The 20,046-nt window shown below is 42.9% G+C and overlaps 1 protein-coding gene and 1 long non-coding RNA gene across 8 annotated transcripts in view; one reads left to right on the forward strand and one right to left on the reverse strand.

The window, feature by feature from the left end:
* Positions 1-12,919, reverse strand: part of PPP2R5C (protein phosphatase 2 regulatory subunit B'gamma) — a 78,185-nt gene extending 65,266 nt beyond the window's left edge. For 3 of the 7 annotated variants that reach the window (XM_053372889.1, XM_053372383.1, XM_053372804.1), the window contains exons 1-3: positions 12,714-12,914; positions 10,530-10,595; positions 4,530-4,692 (exon numbers count right to left, since the gene is read on the reverse strand). In XM_053372889.1, coding sequence (XP_053228864.1) covers positions 4,530-4,692; positions 10,530-10,595; positions 12,714-12,749 — 265 coding nt within the window. In that variant the 5' untranslated portion in view covers positions 12,750-12,914. Of the gene's footprint in view, positions 1-4,529; positions 4,693-10,529; positions 10,596-12,713 lie in introns of all 7 variants that reach the window. The other 4 variants (XM_053372552.1, XM_053372468.1, XM_053373028.1 and 1 more) reach the window with 4 other exon arrangements.
* Positions 12,920-13,709: 790 nt separating this feature from the next.
* LOC128406007 (uncharacterized) lies at positions 13,710-18,572 on the forward strand. The gene is made up of 2 exons (XR_008328391.1): positions 13,710-14,587; positions 18,216-18,572. It is a non-coding gene; the product is annotated as an uncharacterized LOC128406007 (long non-coding RNA).
* The last annotated feature ends 1,474 nt before the right edge of the window (positions 18,573-20,046 follow it).

Consider the following 20,046-nt stretch of genomic DNA (forward strand, 5'->3'; position numbering starts at 1 on the left):
AAGTCATTACTATATTCTTTACTTCTATTACTGCCATTTTCTACAGCTGGAGTACAGAGGATAGAAATAAAGCTTTATACAGTACTTATTTCAAAATTGTGCTAATGTGCAAAGGTGAGGTCTATGGTTGTCAATAAATTCTATGGTGCTACTGGGTGACTGGTATAGATTGGCATAGCTCAGTGTTTTGTATGCAGAAGGTTTTGGGTTCAACCAACAACATTCTTGTTTAGTCAAGCCTATCCAGATGTTCAGAAAGTAGAAGTAATTTTAATCTATTTTAGTATTTTAACTTCTGCATGTTTTAAAGTACGGTTGTGAATTTTTCATGATTTCCTTATTTTACTGTTTTGTAAACTGCTTTGAAGTTTTTTTACAATCAAGCAGTATAATTTTTATTTTTATTTACAAAATAAATAAAGCACAACTAAGTAATCTTTGCCTGAAATTCTGGATGAATGTTGCCAATCTGTGTACATAAAACAATGCCTGACTCTAAAAAAAAGTTTTTTATAATCCTATTTATTTATTTATGCCTCCCATCTAACTGGATTGCCCCAGCCACTCGGGGCAGCTTCCAACAAAATGTTAAAACACAAATACCCCCAACATTAAAAACCTCCCTAATTCATTCAGATACCAGCATTCAAATCCCAGTGCTACCAGAAATTGTGCAGCCTTGGTAAATTTAATTCTTTTCCTTGGCCCCTCATAAGTAAAATAGAAGTACTAGAGACCCAACTCCAGGATTTTTGCAAAAGCAGCACTGCAAAGTTTTTCTTTCTTTCTTTCTTTCTTTCTTTCTTTCTTTCTTTCTTTCTTTCTTTGTATGCAAATATTACTAGTAATCTGAGTAATTCAGTTGTGAATACTCCACAAATATTCTTGCTTGGTCTGGGAAATTATTAGTTTTTATGCAGGAAAGAGAACAAGCCTATTTCTCAATTTTAAAGGACTGTATACAAGTTTTGAAGATATTTGTAGTATCCATGACATTGATGGAAACTGCAAGTGCTCCACTCTTCCTATGAAGCCAGGTTAAACATTGGGACCAAATGCTATACCCATGAGATGTTACATACTCTCATTTTCTAATATTTACAGCTATCAAGTAGTAGTTTAAAATCAAGCAACACCAAGACACTAAAGTTTCTCCTTTTAACTGTCCTAATGTCATGAAGGGCAGCCACACAAGGCACCAATTGGTTACCCTGAAGTGCTTAATTAAAACGAACTAAAAATCACTTAAAATCTGCTAGACGAGCAGAGAAGAAATGCTCACATATTGGGCCAGTGTCTGGAGTCAGTCTCTCACTCTTGTTTATGGAGGGAGATGATAAGCAGGCCCAGCACATCAGCAGAGCAGGAGCTGACTGCCAAGGGTGCAATCCTGCTGGCTGATGGGGTCTGCTTTGCCAGAATGTTTCCAGCAGAACACTTGTTTCTCTGCAGTGCAGCTGGGAGGGTGAGAAAGGAGACACAATGTCTCCTTCCCACCCCCCCTTCCTGACAGTATAGCGTTAAACAAAACTGGTTAAACATTAGCCCAACCCCCTGCACTGATTCTGCGCAGGGGCAGGTGCTCCCTGGGTGGGGCTGAGTGCTCATGGACACAGCCCTAGAAACTAGCAAGTTGCATTATCCATTTAAAAATCTCAGCAGTTTTTGGTTTCTGCAAATTCCTGGGCAGCGCCACATACTTTCTGCTAGTCATACACAAGTAAGGAACCAGCGACAGCTTATGTGTGGCTGAGACTTCACCCTCAGACTTCTCAGTCGTACCATAAAGAGGAACGCAATGTAGTATCTGCAGGAGGGATAATGCAATGTGTAGTTAAGTACTGATGTGGTACAAGGCATGTTTCAGCTCACTGGATTATGTCCAAGACAAAATCCAATGAGCACAAGTGCTTAGAATTAAAAAAAAAAAAGCAAAACTCACATGTTTTAGATAATTTTTACCAAATTTGCATTTAATTCCAGCTATTTCAGAGCTAGGAAATTAACCTTAAAATGCCTGTTTCAAGACACCGGAGGTGTTTAGGGCTGATTAACCCAGGGGTGGGGAACTGTTTTCAGTCTGAAGGCCACTTTCTCTCATGGGCAACTTTCTAATAGCCACATGCCAGCGATTTGATAAAACCAGAAGCAAAAATGGGCAGGGTCAGAATGGGAAAAACAATGGAAGTGACTCTTACCTTTGCATAATAAACTACATTCCAGTCATGTAAAAATCTAAAGGTTTTCTCTCACACACACACCTTCACTGCCCATTCAGGTGAACAAGCAGCATTACCATAGTTCAAAGACAGTTCCAGCCAGGCAAAAGCACTTGAGGGTGAAGAGCTTCTCTCGTCAGGGTGAAACCTAGGCAGAGTCTGAAGGGGGGGGGTGTCCCTAGACTCCCTAGCCCTGAATAAACCTTAAGATGCCTCTGAATCATTTTGGCAAGTTCTCCTCCATGTCACATACCATGTTGTTCAGGGTGGACCCCTGACACTCCAGAGGTTTTTGTGTAGGGAGCAGGGAATTGGTAAGTCTCCTCCCACAACCATCCTTTCACCTGTGATTCTCAGAATCCAGCCCCATTACTTTGCATCAGCACTAGTTAACAACAGAAATGTATTTGGATTACGTTTTGAAGAACTTCCTCAAAACCATTGTCTATACTCTGTATAAAGAGACCCAAATTCTATTAGCAAAATGACAAAAACCTAAGATTACACAACTAGTTTCCAATTTTAACATATTTAGAATAAAGTTATATACGATACTTGATGTTTTGCAGAACGTCCTATTTTTTAAGTTATAAGGAACATCACATTAAGAGCCAGAGGATGTTGCAGTAAGCAAATAGCAATAGAGTGTATAGGGAGGAGGAATATTATTGGAATGTGAGGTTACTGACTGGTCATCATACAGGATGCACCTAACATTTAAACTTTCTAGCACTTCAAATACTACTTGCATGTTTCAAATGTACCTCCATTTACCATAGATGAAAGAGAAGGCACACAATTGCATAGAACTGCATAGATACATCCAGCCACTTTGCTTTAGTTATTTATATGCTTGTGAGATACTTTTTGATATTCAGTACACAGACATTTGCCAATACTTGAATTCAAGTCTAATAATAATAATAATAATAATAATAATAATAATAATAATTTACTTATGCCCCACCCATCTGGCTGGGTTTCCCCAGCCACTCTGGATGGCTCCCAACAGAATATTAAAAACACAAAATCAAATGAAGTGCCATATTTAAAGGCCAGGGTTTCTAAATGGGAGCAAAGCTTTTTACACAAGGCCACAGGATCACATGCTCTCCTCTTGGAGGAACAGCCTAACTAAACCTAACTGTAGTTAATGTTACACCAGTATTTGCATTTACCACCCTCACTAATGACTAGTGCTCTCTCTCAATTAGGATTTAAAGTCAGCTTCAAACTGTGGTTTCAAATCCAGGTCAGCAATAGCTACCAAGGCAGGTGATGGATTCATGCCAAAGAAAGAATACGTAAACCTGCTCCCTTTGTATGTGACCCACACTTTAGAAATAGCCACAATTGAATCTGCATCATCTCCAAAACTCACTTAAGGATTAATCCCTCTTCCCAAGGAAAACTGAAAACTGCAGTTCTGTGTTGGCAGGGCAAGTTTTTATAATACAGCATCTCACAAAACCACAATCACAGAATCATAGAATTGCAGAGTTGGAAGGGACCTCAAGCGTCATGAAGACCAATAGGGGAAAACCTTGGCAGTTCAACTGGTGTGAATTTGATAACCTTTTACTGTGCCAATATGCCCAGGCAGAATAATTGTATGCTTCATAAATAGTGTGGGCCAAAAGTGGTATGTCAGAGGTTGAAGCGCTAAAAGCCATATTGGACGCTGCTCATGAACTGGGAAATATGAATGCCAAGGCTCTTTAAAAGCTGGAAATTTGCCGCCATCACCTATGGAATGGCATGCACTCATAGCCAACAGTGTGAATTTCATCTGTTCTCCAGTTCACTGCCAGCATCTGCAGTAGAAGCCCATTTGCTTTGCTTTCTGAAATGGCCCAGGGCCCCACAATAAACCAAAGCTTGTGTAGTCTTGGCTCTACAGTAGATGCATGCTGAGTAAGAGCCCAAGAAGTTTTTAGCTAATTTTTGCCCCGACATCACCAATGCACAATGTTATCGCATGCATTTTGGAATGTAATCTGCTGCTCGCGCCCCACGGCTACAATCCTATAGGCCATCTGGTGAGCTGGATGCGCAACAAGGTCACTAGCTTTTTCTCCCCACCTTCTCTCAACAGCAGTTTATGCACAGCTTGACAAGTCACTTTGGAAACCAGGCGAGTTCGAGAAGTGCTCTGAAGACTCAATCTTTGAGGGGAAAAGGTCAGAACCTCTGCTGTGCATGCCTAAATGAGCCCTCCAAATTGAAGTCTGCAGTTGCAGAAATTTGCTCACTCTTACATTACCAACTTGCTTCTACAACAAGGATTACTGAAAGAAAGATAGTAAATACCTTTTAAAGCTAGCAGCTTCTGGAGTTCTCTGTTATTGGCAAGATTAAATCTTGAGGAACTCTGCCGTTTTTCTTTCTTCACTACAGGTTGTACAGGAGGTGTTTTGATTTTAGCTATCTGTGTTGCAGGTACAACGGTACTGCTGGATTTTTTGCTTGCAACCTGTATATAAAGAATAATTAAGACTTCTTAAACAGAAGCAGTCAAACAATATAAAGCAGTCAACAATAGTTTTCACTTCTAATACCATTAGCACTAACTCCGAAGGGGTTTTCTTTTTTGGCTATCACCACATATTTAAACCTATTTTAGAAAACCTTAAAGGGGACAAGTCCATAATGCCAAGAGACAGTCTCAAAAAGGTAACAAGTGCTGTAAGATTTGCTACACCCAATCCATGATCCAGAAAGGAAGCATCCTTGAGAAAATACCAATGTTCTTTACTTTAGGCAAGCTTTATGAAGCCTCTATTTTTGGCCTCACCCTTGGTGTGTCTATTTCACAAAAGCATAAAAATAAACCACAGTGCACATCTGATTGGACACCTGGATTGCCAGCAGTACATGTGAAAAGGATCTAGGGGTCTTGGTGGACCACAAGCTTAACATGAGTGTGATGCAGCAACAAAAAAAGCTAACACTATTCTAGGCTGCATCAACAGAAGTATAGTGTCCAGGTCAAGAGAAGTAATAGTACCATGCTATTCTGCCTTGGTCAAAACACATCTGGAGTAGTGTGTCCAGTTCAGGGCATCTCAATTTAAGGAGGCTATTGACAAGCTGGAACATGTGCAGAGGAGGGCAACCAAGATGATCAAGGGTCTGAAAACCAAGCCTTATGAGGAATGGGTGAGGGAATTGGGTATGTTTAGCCTGGAAAATAGGAAACTGAGAGGAGAAATGATAGTCATCTTCAAATATCTAAATGCCTCTCACATGGAGTTTCTCCTGCTCTCGAGGATAGGACCCAAACCAATGGATTCAAGTTACAAGAAAAAAGATTCCGATTAGACATCAGGAAGAACTTTCTGACCGTAAGAGCTGTTTGACAGTAGAACAGACTCCCATGAGAGGTGGTGGCTCTCATTCCTTGGAAGTTTTTTAGCAGAGGCGGGATGCCATCTGTCATGTATGATCTAGCTGAGATTCCTGCATTGCAGGGCGTTGGTCTAAATGACCCTCGGGGTCCCTTCCAACTCTACAATTCTATGATTAATGACTTTGTTTAATGTTGTATGCTGCTATACACATTCCAAAAGGATAGGGAGGCAAAGTGGCTAAATATGTCTCTTTAATACCCATGAGGTTCAGCAAGTCTATGATCCATGGACTTTGAAGAACTACGCTTGAAGAGCAGCTGTTAAGAGGTTAGTTCGCTGACTTTCCTGAACATTTAAATTAGAATTGAGAACTTACTTTGTACCTGCATTATGGTATTAGGTAAAGTACACATAGCATTTCAGATTCCAAAAAGCAGTACTTTGTTTATAACAAGCTTGCATCTATTTTTAACACTCTTTGCTGTCACCTTCATTTTAAAGAGGGAAAACCGCTCATCAAAGTACCCTGTGTATAACTGAAAATCAATGCCTACTGGCATTTTTCTTTGAATAAAAGCTTACGGGTTGGGGCTTAACAGCAAGTAGAGTTGCATCAGTAGACTCTTCCCCCACTGCTGCTCCTGCCCACCCCAAAGGGAACAGTATGGAACTTCTGTATTTCCTAAAGAAGAAAAAGTTGCTTTAACCTCAGGAGAGTGGACTATGGATGCACTCTCTGAACTATGTTTGTATTTTCTTCCAATAAACACTTTCTTTCTCATGACTAGTGTACTTTACCTTCTACAGTGGTCTGTTGTCACACCCCCTCATAATTAATATTGTCAGTACTGTAGACCCAAAGGAATATGCAAGTTAATATTTTGCCCTCAGGCAAGGAAGGGGGGAATCCATGGAAGCTGCTGTCTTTTTAATAAGGATATTCAATGAATTGTAAATAGGTGTACTGTATTAGTCACACCACAAAGGCTCTTTGGTAGTCGTGAGCAGGGTCTGCGGATGCACAGAAGGCTGCTTAATGACAACTCTAAACTAAACTACATCTGATATGATGCAATTGTATCCATCAGTATTTGGACTATAGTAAGCAAGACAGATGTAGATGACTTTTAAAAAGATGAGGTCAGAAATAGATATAGCTGCTGCACCAACAAACTGCGGCTTTCCATCGCCTCCTCTCCTCCTAGATGGTAAAGTCCAGTATCACAAAACAACATTTGACTGCTGAGTTTCCCACCCTGCTCTATTTAGTTGCTGCTTGTGGTGTCAGAAAAACTCAACAATGTAACGCTACTTTTGGAATCAGCCAAGCAGCTCCCGCTTTATGTAGTTCCAGCCTTAACAGAATATAAAAGTTCAGCTGCAACCCTGGCCACGAATTCATTTTTAATTGGACTTCAGAGAAGTTGCATGAGATGTTTGAAATATGTTACCCATTTTACTAGTGCTTTCAGATCTACAGAGAAGATAACATAAAAGTAAGCACCACCATGAATTCAAATAAAATTATAAGATTTATATAGGTGTCTATAAATAAAATATTTGTGGGATGCCGCCACTTGTGTTCTCCTTGTTCTTTGAATAGAGGACATTCTCTAGTCTTCACAATCTGGCATTTTTCATAAGCACTTGAAACAAAACAACATATGCTAGTACATTTCCAGAAAGAGAGGCTTAAGATTATATGTAAAATTAGCCCAAAGTACTCAAGACAGATACAGGGAAAGGTGGAGAGGTTAAGCCAGGAAATATTGGGCCATGGAAAAGCGTCAAACCACCCAATTTCTGCTTTTGAAATAAGCTTTGATTTTTGCACGCCGCAGACATTACAACCAGTTGAAAGGATATAAGATTTACCACCTAGCTAATGGATAGCTGCTGTTAAGAAGGCTAAGTGAAGCCAACTTCCACACTGAGCCTTTGGCCCATTTACTTGTGCTTCGTCATGTAAGCATATGTGATTGTAGTGCCGATTCTATTTTCTGGGAAGCATCCAAGAGTATGGTTTCTGTGTATCCCTTTGTTCCCTAGCCATCAGAAATGGCGCCAGGAGAGTCTGGTAGAGCTCTGCATTGTATAACACACAGAACATTCATTTAGCAAGGAATTTTTGCGCTTTTCCTGCATCACACCTTTAGCCATTAATGGCGCTTCAGAATATGAACTCACTATATATTTTCATATAACGAGACACAATTTCATACTGGAGACTAAAATGGTTCCCAGTATGTTGATAAATAATTTCTTTTTACGTACATGTACACAAAACAGATTAATATGTATTCAGACAGTTTTTAAAAAATGGAATATTTAACTGTACCTGCACTATCGTCTTACATTCCAATATGCACAATTATTCTGCCAGTAACAATTTAAGTGCAGAAGCACTTGCATGTTACAGTCCTTGTGGTTTTAGCAACGAAAGATTATCTGCTGTGGGTGCTAGCCACCCCATGGCTTTGTTTGCATGATCAAATCCTGGCTTCTTAAGTCAGGATATTTACAAGCTGTATGCACATGCAGACAGCTCCTTTTCTACCACATTGATTCTCCCTTTGTGTGAATGGTAAAAATAAAATAAATAAAAAATGAGACAGGATTCAGAAGTCAAGTTTAAACCATGGCTAACTTCATTTCCTGGTTTGCTTCACCACCCACACAAAGTGACGACTAAAGCAGCAGCAAAGCGGGGAGGTGTGGGTGCACACCGCTCATGCGTATCCTGGCTGATTGTGCAAATGTGGCCCATATGTTCAGCCACATCGCTGTCAATTCGCCATTATCTCTCCATCCTGCTTTCCCCAACAGCATAGTTTGTCTCTACAGCTCCTTCTCTTCGCAAATCTTATACCGGCTGTCACTGATGCGACAGCTATGCTCATTTCTGGACTAGAAGAGCTTGGCCGCAGTAATTTAGGCATTGGTAACTTCTCAAGACTGGATTACTGCAATGCACTCTATGTGGGGCTTCCCTTGTGCCTGAGCCAGAAACTGTGCAAAGTGCTTCAGACCAGCTGCTGACAGGAATGAGAAGCTGTCTAGATGAGAAACACCTCTGATTAAAGAGATCTGCACTGGTTGCCTATTTGCTACTGGGCCAAACACAAGGTGTTAGTATATAAAGCATTAGCTGCTTAGCACCTGTTTACTTGCAGAATCACTCCACTGCTTCAATCTGTGGAAATGGCACATGTTTTATCTCTTTTTTTGGTTTTAATGGTTTTAATAATCTTTCAAATGTTTTTATTTTTTTATTTTATATTTGTGCAAAGAGGTTTGTTTCCTTATTATAAAGTGGCATATAATTTTTGGTGAAATAAAGAGGGAAGCACATTTTCCTCTCATATTTTCCTCTGGGAGCTACAAGGGATCATATGAACACATGTCTAGCTGCCACAGAAATCACTCCCTTCCTCCAACATGCACAGCAGAAGCTAGTTTCCCCATGCATCAGAGGAAGTGGCCAGAAACAGCCAAGTATTCTAGCCCCAAGTCACAGGCACAGTATCTGTCCCACTGTCCCACTGATTTGATTCTCATCTGGCAAACAGCAAGTCTGCTTGCATGCAGCACTAGCAAGTCATGTTGAAAATTAGGTGCAACAGGGCCCCACCCATGCTGCACCACCAGCATACAGGAAATACAACGAGGCAAGGTGCATACTATTACATCCAAACCCTTTGAGTACTATCCGGCTGCAGTAACAGGGTAAACACTTTTGACACACTTTGGAAACTTTTAAAAGGACAGAGAGATTGGGGGGGAGGGGGCTCGTTTAATTTCACTGTAAACAAGTGGCACAGTGACAATAAAGTATTTCTATTTCTATCATGCTTAAAAACATTGCTTAAGTAGTTCAGCTAAAGATTTGACAAAAGCATTAAAGAATGTGTTAACAGTAACAGACATATTACTTCCCTATGCCTTTTTATAGAATCACAGAATTGTAGAGTTGGAAGGGACCCCAAGGATCATCTAGTCCAACCCCCAGCAATGCAGGAATCTTCCCCAGCCCTTCTCAACTAAAGCATCCATGACAGATGGCCATCCTAAAAATGCCACAATAGTAACACATTCCAAGTGCTGAAATCAGCATTTGACAGCACACAGAAATGCCAACCCGAATCATTTTAAAACATAAAATGAGAAAGCTGTACTTTCATAAAAAATAAGACCCAATGGAACTTTTGTATAGGGTTGTAATGTGTACATGATTGCAGCCTTAAGAACAAATCTGTAGAAGGTACAGTACATTTGGCAGTCTTTCATGAGTCACATGAGACATTCATTTCCAAGAGTCTATGCATTGTATCCAACTAACGTCCACTCAGGGTAGACCCACTGGAATTAATGGACCTAAGTTAGTCATGACAATTAATTTCAATGGGTCTACTCTATTAAAAACTGGTACACCACCATACTTGTACTTTTACCATACTTGTAAAAGGCAAAAATATAGATCCCCAATCATTGTTGTGCAATTTTCCTAAATGTTCTAAGCACCTAAAGTGTGTTATCTCAATATTTCTTACAACATTCCTGTAAGGTAAACCAGCTCTATTATACCTGCATTTCAGATTGGGGGGCAGGGAGAGCTAACAAGCAGAAGTTTGCCTAGTTACCCAGAAGTTCACGGTAAAGAGAACAAGCCCCATTGAGAGTGTTTTACTCTTAAAGGTGGCATACAGGTCAAAACTGAGTTTCTTAACTACAAAGAAAAATGCTGAGCAACAATTTTTAATCACACTTTGAGAACTTCACATTACTGCTTCTCACAAAACAAGGTCACTAAGGCACTTCACTTTTTAGTTTTTAACTGAGAAGTTGCTAGTGATCACAAGAGGGACTGAAAAGCACTGCCAAATATCAGCAAAGGAAGTTATAAAACATCAGTGTAAACGTTTATGAAAGAAAGCAAAATGTTTAAATTTGTAACATTTACCTCCATGTCCAGATTATCTTGTACATCTTTGCTACTTTTCCCACTTTTCCCTGCTTTCGGAGGTTCCTGAAATTAACAGAGAAATGTAAGTTTCCCCTACTTAGAAAAAGAAACAGTACAATTTCGGTTACATGAAATAAATCCATGAAATAAAATAAATGGCAACACATGCTTACTATAAAAGAGAAGATGTTAGGTTTCCATTTACTCTCTCTTAGCAAGCAGCATAGTTTTCAAATCAAGCTCAACTACCCCAACGCAAGTAAAAGGAAACATGCAATAGTTTTGAAATTTCAAGGAAAGCTGTCAGAACGGAGATGGAACAGGGATGGGCAATAAAGCTGCATAAAGTATTATGGCAATCAACCACTGCTTTCTAATTTTTAAGAACAGCTTAGAAATCTGGACTGACACTGGGGTCTGAGCAATTTCAAACCCTGGAGAATTATAAGGAGGCTGGATAGCCACAGCTAGTACAAAAGAAGCTCAGGGAATATATATCCTACGGTTGCAAAGATGCAACAGGTGATCCATGACATCACCTTCAGTACTATGATCCTGAGGTCTACTTTAAACTTTGACCCCATGTGTTCAAACTGAAAACTATGTACAACAGAGAAGACATGCAAGTTCAAGGCTCACTCCCATAACTTTGTATGTTTATGACAGCAGGACTAAAGTGTAGACCAGACCTGAGACTTTCCCCTCCCCAGCACTTCAGAACACACCTGACAATTAGAACCCAGGTTAACAGCCATCACAGAGCACCTGGATTTGTCCTTCCCCTAAATTTATTGGGATTTATTTGGCCTGTGCTACAGCCTTTTTTGTCTGTTGGGCTAACAGTGAGACACGAAAGATAGAAGACAGAGTGCAATAAGCACACAAATTCTGAACAGATGTGCAGATGTTGCATGGAATTCAACACTAAAGGGTTCTGTTAAGTGGAAGAGGAGCCTTTTATCACAGTTTTAGCACTAAAACAAGACTTCTTGGAATGTCTGAAAGAGGCCAGGTTTCTGCCTCAGTTACCCTGTCAATTAGGAGACAAAGGACAGGTTTTACTTAATGTGCCCAGTCAATGGAAGCCCTGTGCAAGGATTTTTGCTTGTGCAATAGTTTCCCCACCTCCAGAACCACACACATAGGGAGGACCATTCCATCTGGCAAGCACAGCCTGATCCTATGTATGCTTATTCAAAATACATCTCATCAAGCAGCAGCACTTACCCCCAAGTACCTGTGGATAGGATTGCAGCATTACTTAAGATTTATGCCTAAACATCACTCACTTCAAAGCAATCATGTCTGTGTCAAGATGCCAATATGTTTCCCTACCCAAGCAGGAGGATGACATGTTAAACCTTAACATTTGTTTTAATTGCCTCTTTTTGCAAATACATGACAGAGCCAAATCCAGAAAGCTGACAAGCATATCTGGAAGTTTGTTACGACATGCCCCAATTAAAATATAAATAAACAAACAACACCGATTCCATCATACCAACTCTGTTGTGTATTTCCCACTGGCCTTAGCCATGCCAGCCTTTGGCATTATAGACTCCCCTCTCCCCTCCAAAAGAAACCACCCATTTTTTTAGCAAGGAACACCCTACACCTCCAGAAACCAACCTCAAAGCAAGGGGTGCCGAGCCGCCCTAAGCCTGCTGCAACGACTAAAAGACTTAACTCCCGCGCCACAGTAAACCTGTTAGTCCTTTAAAAAAAAAGCCACAAGACTCTTTGTCGCTTTATCCCCCCAAAGTACAAACTCGTGCCTCTTGCCCTTTTGTTACCCTTTTCGAGATCCGTGTGGGAGCCTGCGCGTAAAATAATGAAGCGGGGCGCGCGTGCGCGGATAATAATGGAAGGCGCGTGTCTTATGCATACGTGTGTACACAGGGACGCGTGTGTTTTAACAAATCTTCAGGGAAGAAGAAGCAGCTGCTGCTCTCAGGAGGTACATCTTTCAAGCCCTGTGTGTCTTTTCAGGCCACCCTCCCCGAAGCCCAGCCAGTACTAGCGACCCCCCCAGGACCCCCATAACCCCCTTCCCCCCCTCCTCCACCTCCCAAACTCCAGCTTCCCCCGCAGGCCTGGCTGCACCCCGCCAGCGGCACCCTCCCCAGGGCCTGCTCCTCTCCCAGGACCTCCTCCAGCCCGCGCCTCCTCCTCAGGCCTGACCTGGCTCACTTTCTCCTTCTTGTTTTTATTCGGCATGGCCGGCTGGGTGGGCGGCTGGGGGCCCGCCAGGCCGGAGAGTCTCAGCCTCCCACGGCGGGGACGGTGGCTCCCCCTTCCTCTTCTTCCCCGGGGCTGCCGCTGCTACTTCACCGGCCGGCCAGCCGGCCTGCCTCGCCTCCCTCCCGGCGGAAGCTTCTCCCCTCTTCCCTCCCCCCCCCAACCAGCCAACCACCCCGCCTTCTCGGACTCCCAGGAGCGGCGGCGGCGGCAAAGGAGAGGGAGGGAGGAGGCGGCGGCCTCAGTCGGCAACTCTCGCTCCGCGGCGGGGCGGGGCCCCTCCTCCATTGGCTGCGCCGCGTCACGTGGCGCCAACGTTGCTCTTCCTCCTCCCCCTCCTCCCCGGTACCTTCCACGTCCCCTCCCCCTCCCTGACGCCGACGCCGCTTTGGCGGAAGAGGCAAATTTCTCCTCACGAAGCCGCGGGGGGGCGAGTCGGTTTCCCGCCCTTTTCCCCGCCTGCCTGAGGGGAGGAGGAGAAACAGAAAAACCTCAGCCCTATCGCCCCCAAAGCGGGGCGGGATATGGGGTGGGTGGGAGAGAAGAGAGATAGACAGTGAGCGCATCATATGTGCCATGTGTCTGCTCTTTGCCTGATGCCCTCAGGTGTGTTTTGTGTCCCATTGCCAGCGTTGAAGCTGCTGGTCTGGTCAGGTGTACATGAAATTAAGGAGTGCCATCTTGTCATTTGTCTCAGTCAGCCTTGGATCAGCCTTGTCTCGGCTAAAAGACGGCCTAAAGCAGTGGTCCTCAAAACTTTTTTTCCCTCTTGGCCATACTTTCACAATAAAACTTTGCTTGTGTCACGCTGAATTTTTAAAATTATTATTCATAAGAAATCCACTGGAAAACACAACTAGGATGGTCCTCATTATCAATCTTAATGCTCTTGCTCTTTTTGGAAAAAAATAATCCGTATTCTGCAAATTAAAAAAGAAAGATACTATACTACACTGAAATGTTAAAACGTTTATTTGATCGTCCTTGAATCTCCTCCACACATGCCATCCTCTCTTGCCACACCAATGTGGCGCACTACACCCTTTGAGAACCGCTGTCTTAGAGGAATGTGGCCTTAGAAGCTTTCTCTTTACGACTTTAAAACATCATGTAGGACAATGAAAATCTGTCTTACCCCCCTCTGTTTATTTTGACATAGGACATCTTCCCTGGCAAACTGTTTTTCATTTGTTACACTTGGCGAAAATATTCAATCTCTTTTGGAAGCACCCAGTCCAGTGTTTGAGTATTTGGTAGAGTATATTTGGGGAATAAGTTCCCTGGTTACTGTTGTACTGTACATTTTAGGAACAAAATGAGACAACTATGTAATTAAACACACTGAGCTGGCAGTCCATAAAGGAGCAGGTGGAGATCAGTAGCTTTAGTCACATAACTTGGCTGGTGTTTTTAAAAAAAATGCTTTGTAGTAGTCTTGTGGGCCAACTTATGCAGATGTAAGCTACGCAAAGAAGAGAGCACCACCTGTACAATCTTTCTTTACTTTGCCAGTAGCGTTTGTTATACATGTAAACAAATGAACTGTATTACAAGTCCAGTAACAGAATGCTATCATGCTAGGAGCAGCAACAAAATAACTCTGCGTATACTGGGATTTCTTAACTTTTTATCTTTGGCTCTGGAATATCAACTTCCCTTTCAAACAATATTGCACATATAATTTACAGCCTAATCTTTTTGATCCAGTTTAGCTACAGCAGCACAAACGATGGGTTGGATCCAAAGAGGCATGAGGAAAAGAGAAACAGCAGCTCCATAAAAGCTTGAGCAAGAATCCACACACAACATTATTCAAGGTAGATTCCATAGCCGATCTCATGCGTCCAATTGCACAAACAACAGTTGCAAGTTGCTCTTGTGCAAGTAGAATAATATATTTGGATTTATGACCTGACTACCCATTATGTTAACAACATGATTAGTAAAACTCATCACAGGTTTTTAAAAATTAATTACTAGCAGGGAGGGGGGAGCATGCTTGACACTGGCACCACAGCACACAGGGAGGAGCGATCTTGGAAAAACTGTCCCCCCCTGCATGGCAAGTAGCATTAGGCAAAACCTCCCATTGGTGCCAAATGCTAATTTACTGAGACTGCAGCTGGGAAGAGAAGGTATAAACCTCCCCTCCTGTCACACTGAAGCACCAATGACAATTCGCCACATACACACCTGTACCTGGTGTGTGTGTGTGTGTGTGTGTGTGTGTATATATATATATATATATATATATATATATATATATATAACAAACACACACACACACACACCCTCGATATGATTGCTAATCATGCCATTAGCATAATGTGTAATTAGGCCCTGAGTTTCACTTCTCTCAAACAGTATTCTAGTGCAAAATATAAAACAAGCCTTCCATTAACAGCACCACCTGCATGTGGTAAACATAAAGGACCCCTGGACGGTTAAGTCCAGTCAAAGGTGACTATGGGACTATGGTGCTCATCTCGCTTTCAGGCCAAGGAAGCGGGTGTTTGTCCACAGACAGCTTTATGTGTCATGTGGCCAGCATGACTAAACTGCTACTGGCGCACGGAGGACCGTGCTGAGTGCCAAAGTGCACGGAAACGCTGTTTACCTTCCCGCCGCAGTGGTACCTATTTATCTACTTGCACTGGCATACTTTCGAACTTCTAGGTTGGCAGGAGCTGGGACAGGGCAACAGGAGCTCACCCCTTTGAATGGATTCGAATCGCTGACCTTCTGATCAGCAAGCCCAAGAGGGAGCATGTGGAAGAACACCTAATTTGACGCAGTCCATTGACTTTTGCTGTGGACTCTATAGCTCCCTGACCATATTGGCTGTGAGTCCCAGAGGACCTGTTCCCTGTATTGCAGGCCTTTTCCCACCAGGCCTGGGAGGGCAGGGTTTTGATTGACTCCAACTACAAAAGCTGAGGCTGCTGAAGAAGCCAGAGACCATCTTGGGTTCTCTTAGTCCAGACCCAAGTCATGCAAACTAAGGCCCGGGGCCGAATCCGGCCCAATCGCCTTCTATATCCAGCCCGCAGATGGTCCGGGAATCAGCGTGTTTTGACATGAGTGGAATGTGTACTTTTATTTCAAATGCATCTCTGGGTTATTTGTGGAGCATAGGAATTTGTTCATCCCCCCCCCAAAAAAATATAGTCCGGCCCCCCACAAGGTCTGAGGGACAGTGGACCGGCCCCCTGCTGAAAAAGTTTGCTGACCCCTGACCCAGACCCTCCAAGTGTGCCTATTTTCCAGGAACATCCCTGATTTAGAGAAGCCATCATTGTTTCTAATTTGATCTCGGAATGTCCCACTTTTCCTTAGGACAGGGGTCTGCAACCCGCGGCTCCGGAGCCGCATGTGGCTCTTTTACACCTTTGCCGCGGCTCCGGGGTGGATACTAGTGAGGGGAGGAGGCGCATTGTGCGCCCCAACACTCCCCACTGTGGCGGGCGCTGTACTGGCTGTGACGTCGCATGGGGGCGGTGCGTGCGTTAGTCATGCACTGCCCCAATGTCACCTTCCCAGTTTTGCAGCTCCTAGTTTTTTTTTCTTCGGAAATGGGTCCAAGTGGCTCTTTTTGTCTTAAAGGTTGCAGACCCCTGCTTAGGATGTCCCTATTTTCACTGGAGAAATGTTGGAGGGTATGGAGTTATATGACCCCTAAGCCGTTTGAAGGCAATCCTGCATAGGATTTAATGTTTAATGTTTAATGTTTTATTACGTTTTCATATATGTTGGAAGCTGCCCAGAGCGGCTGGATCAACCTAGTAAGATGTTTGGGGTATAAATAGTAAAATTACCATTATGGAATGGCATGTCCCTATTTTCATCGGAGAAATGTTGGAGGGTACATGAACCACCATTGGCAGGACTAGCAGCAACAGCAGCTGATATATTTCATGCTTATGATACTATTTCATTCTTTTGCCAGTTATGCACATTTTATATTTGAATTACTTTGGTAATGTTTTATTTTGAAATCTTTAAGATAATATTTTAGTTTCCTGTTAATTATGCTGCTTTGAATGTATACTTTAAATTTCATAGAATCATAGAATTGTAGAGTTGGTATAGAAATGAAAAGAAAAATGCTGCTGCTGACGAATAAATGAATTTTACAAACCTCCACAGCACCACAACTTCACCACAAATGCTGTGCAATAGCTGTGTCTCATCTGAACAAAAATATAACAACAGAGAACCGTGTTATAATTTAAACCAATCTAAAATGTTGTTTATTTTTATTTTTGCATTGGGTTTTAAATATTTGGCCCACACAAGCAGGAGCGTGTACCATGTAATTGTGATGTGCCTAGCCCACAGGCTGAATTTCCATTGAATCTGTGCCACAAAGACAAAATGTCAACTTCTCCTAATACAAAGGCATGTAACTTCACAGCTGTAAATCATTTGACCTCCTTATGTCTCAGCTCTACGGTAGGGATAAACAAGGACCCATTTATGTATTTATTTAACTACTAGCAAAATATCCATCATTATAATGGGATGTGTTTATGGAGAGAAGGATTACATTTTCAAGGGCACCTTGGGGGAAGCACGCCGATAAACATTTTACCTTTCTCAGTCTCTGCCTCCAGACCTGATCCCTGTTGCTAAAGGGTAGCCATCCAGTGGCAGGGACACTCCATAAAAACTTTCCCAAGGGCACCACTTCCCTTATTTCCATAAAAGCAAACAGCAGCTGTTCACGAAGATGGGAGAATATTCAGGAGTGCCAATAAGAACACTATTAGGGATGGAGGTGAAACCTGATTCCTGCCTATGGCGACTCCAGCCTTTGAAAATTAAGCCTACTCTTATCTGCATAGTCCCACACATTTCATCTGCATAATCCCATTCTGGGTTCTGTTCCCAAGGCCACATCCGCACTATACATTTAAAGCACTATTATACCACTTTAACACTCATGGCTTCTCAGGGGCCACTCTTGGAAGCCACACAGATGATGATGATTTCATGGCTGCTGCCTCTGTTTCCCTCCCCTGCCTGCCAAAGCCTTGTTTACTGGCACTGGCGCCAAGTAGGGGGCCAAGGCTCCCCCAAAATTCTCAAGGAAGGGGTCCAGGTCCCCATCCCCCCAAGTTCTGTGGCGGCCATGCCCACATGCCCCGGGGCCTCTCAATCGTGGGGGCAAGGCGGCACAACTGTTTACTGGAGTTTTAGGGCTGCAGCACTGGCTTCCAGGTTCTGGCAGAGGGACCCGCCCCCACTTCTCCTTGCTTATCTGGTGGCATTGGGTGCACTGCCCCTGGGGTTTTGTCCTCTGAGGCAGCTGCCCTGTGGTTTCCCCTAAATAATACTGGGGACACTGTGGTTTGTTAAGGGTGCTGAGAGTTGTTTGGAGATGTTTATCCCCCCTCACAGAGCTAAAATTTTCAGGGTTGTATAACTATCAATCCCTTTCCCCAGGCAACTTGTGATGCTCAATGATGCCACCCCTGCCCCTCTCAGGAGCCACTGAGAGAAGAGGACCCATTGTGGACAATGTTCTGTATTCAGTGGCCTGTGTTTCCCTGAGCTTCAGTCTGGACTAAGGATTCTGAGCTCCTATGTTCTGATTCGATAAATGATGTCCTGTCACAGAACATTTCAGGATTTGGGCCTCTGACATTGGCCCTTGAACTCTGAGTTGTGATTTGCAGCTTGGAAGTTTAGACAGCCAATCATGTTGGGAGTGGGAGTGGCCCAGGCTTTCAGGAATGTATATAAGCAGTTGCTTTGCCCCTATTTCCCAGTTATGTAGTTCAATAAAGGTTCTTGCTGTTATCACCGTGTCTTGCCTCATGGGAACCCACCTACACTTCAGACAACTAGCCAAAGGCTCCCCCAAACCTGGAACCAGCACAGAGGGCAAGTCATAGAGGAGATTAGACTGCACACACATTATACATTTAAAGCACACACACACATCCCAAGAATCCTGGGAGCTTTTGTTCATTAAGGGTGCTGGGAGCTGAAGCCCCATGAGTGGAAAACTACAGTTCTCATGTACAGTGGTACCTCGGGTTAAATACGCTTCAGGTTACATATGCTTCAGGTTACAGACTTGGCTAACCCAGAAATAGTGCTTCAGGTTAAGAACTTTGCTTCAGGATGAGAACAGAAATCGGGCTCTGGCGGCGCGGCAGCAGCAGGAGGCCCCATTAGCTAAAGTGGTGCTTCAGGTTAAGAACAGTTTCAGGTTAAGAACGGACCTCCGGAACGAATAAAGTACTTAACCTGAGGTACCACTGTATTTTAAATGTATGGCATGTATGCAGCCACAGAGTACTGTAAGGCAGCCGCAGGAGTCCTTTTCCAGATACAAAGGTCTTCAGGTTGAATTGAGTGGTTGGGTGGGCAGATGGCAGAAATAGGGCAAATAATCCCTCTAGGCCCATCTCTGTGTGTTACTTGAAGGACTGTCTTCATTTCCACAAAACACACATCTCTTTTTTTTATTCCTGGTTACTGCTCATGCTATTCATGGCATCAAATGCAGTATGAATTGCCATGCATCATGTTTCTAGGATACCATGCAAAGCATCCCTTAAAAAGAAAAGAGAAAAAAGCATATATTTTAGGCCAATCAGAATGCAGCTTAAAATATCCCTGAACTGTGGATCTGTTTTTTAAAAGGCTTTTAAAATACAGTGGTACCTCGGGTTACAGACGCTTCAGGTTACATACGCTTCAGAATGAATTAAGTTCGTAACCAGAGGTACCACTGTATTAACCACAATCAAAACATGATGGAGACATTTGCCTCAGACCGGGAGGGGGAAAGATGTGTGAGCAGCTGCTTCACACACACACACACACACACACACACAGAGAGAGAGAGAGAGAGAGAGAGAGAGAGAGAGAGAGAAAGGATTTATGTCAAAACTGAAATGAGACTACAAACTGTGAATAAATTATTGATGGCATTTTATCCTCGGATCAGCAAACTAGATCTCAAGGGTACTCGGGATAATGGATACAGAGGTTTCTGTCTCTAAGTAACTAGTTTATGAAAATGACTTTATGACAGTAGCCCATGTAAAATTAATTACCTGACAGTTTCATTCACAATTCAGTTCCTCTGATGTTGTAAGATTTCACACTGATCCTAAAAAATGTTCAGAGCTGCTGAGGTAACAGGGCACACACTAAGTGGTCTAAGGTCAATATTGCTAGAAGGCAAGGCAAGTTGAGCCATGGGAACACTCAGATTACAGATACAAGCAGGTCTTGCTATCGGAACACAATGCATTCTCAG

Source organism: Podarcis raffonei, chromosome 1, assembly GCF_027172205.1.
Source record: "Podarcis raffonei isolate rPodRaf1 chromosome 1, rPodRaf1.pri, whole genome shotgun sequence".
NCBI lineage: Eukaryota > Metazoa > Chordata > Lepidosauria > Squamata > Lacertidae > Podarcis > Podarcis raffonei.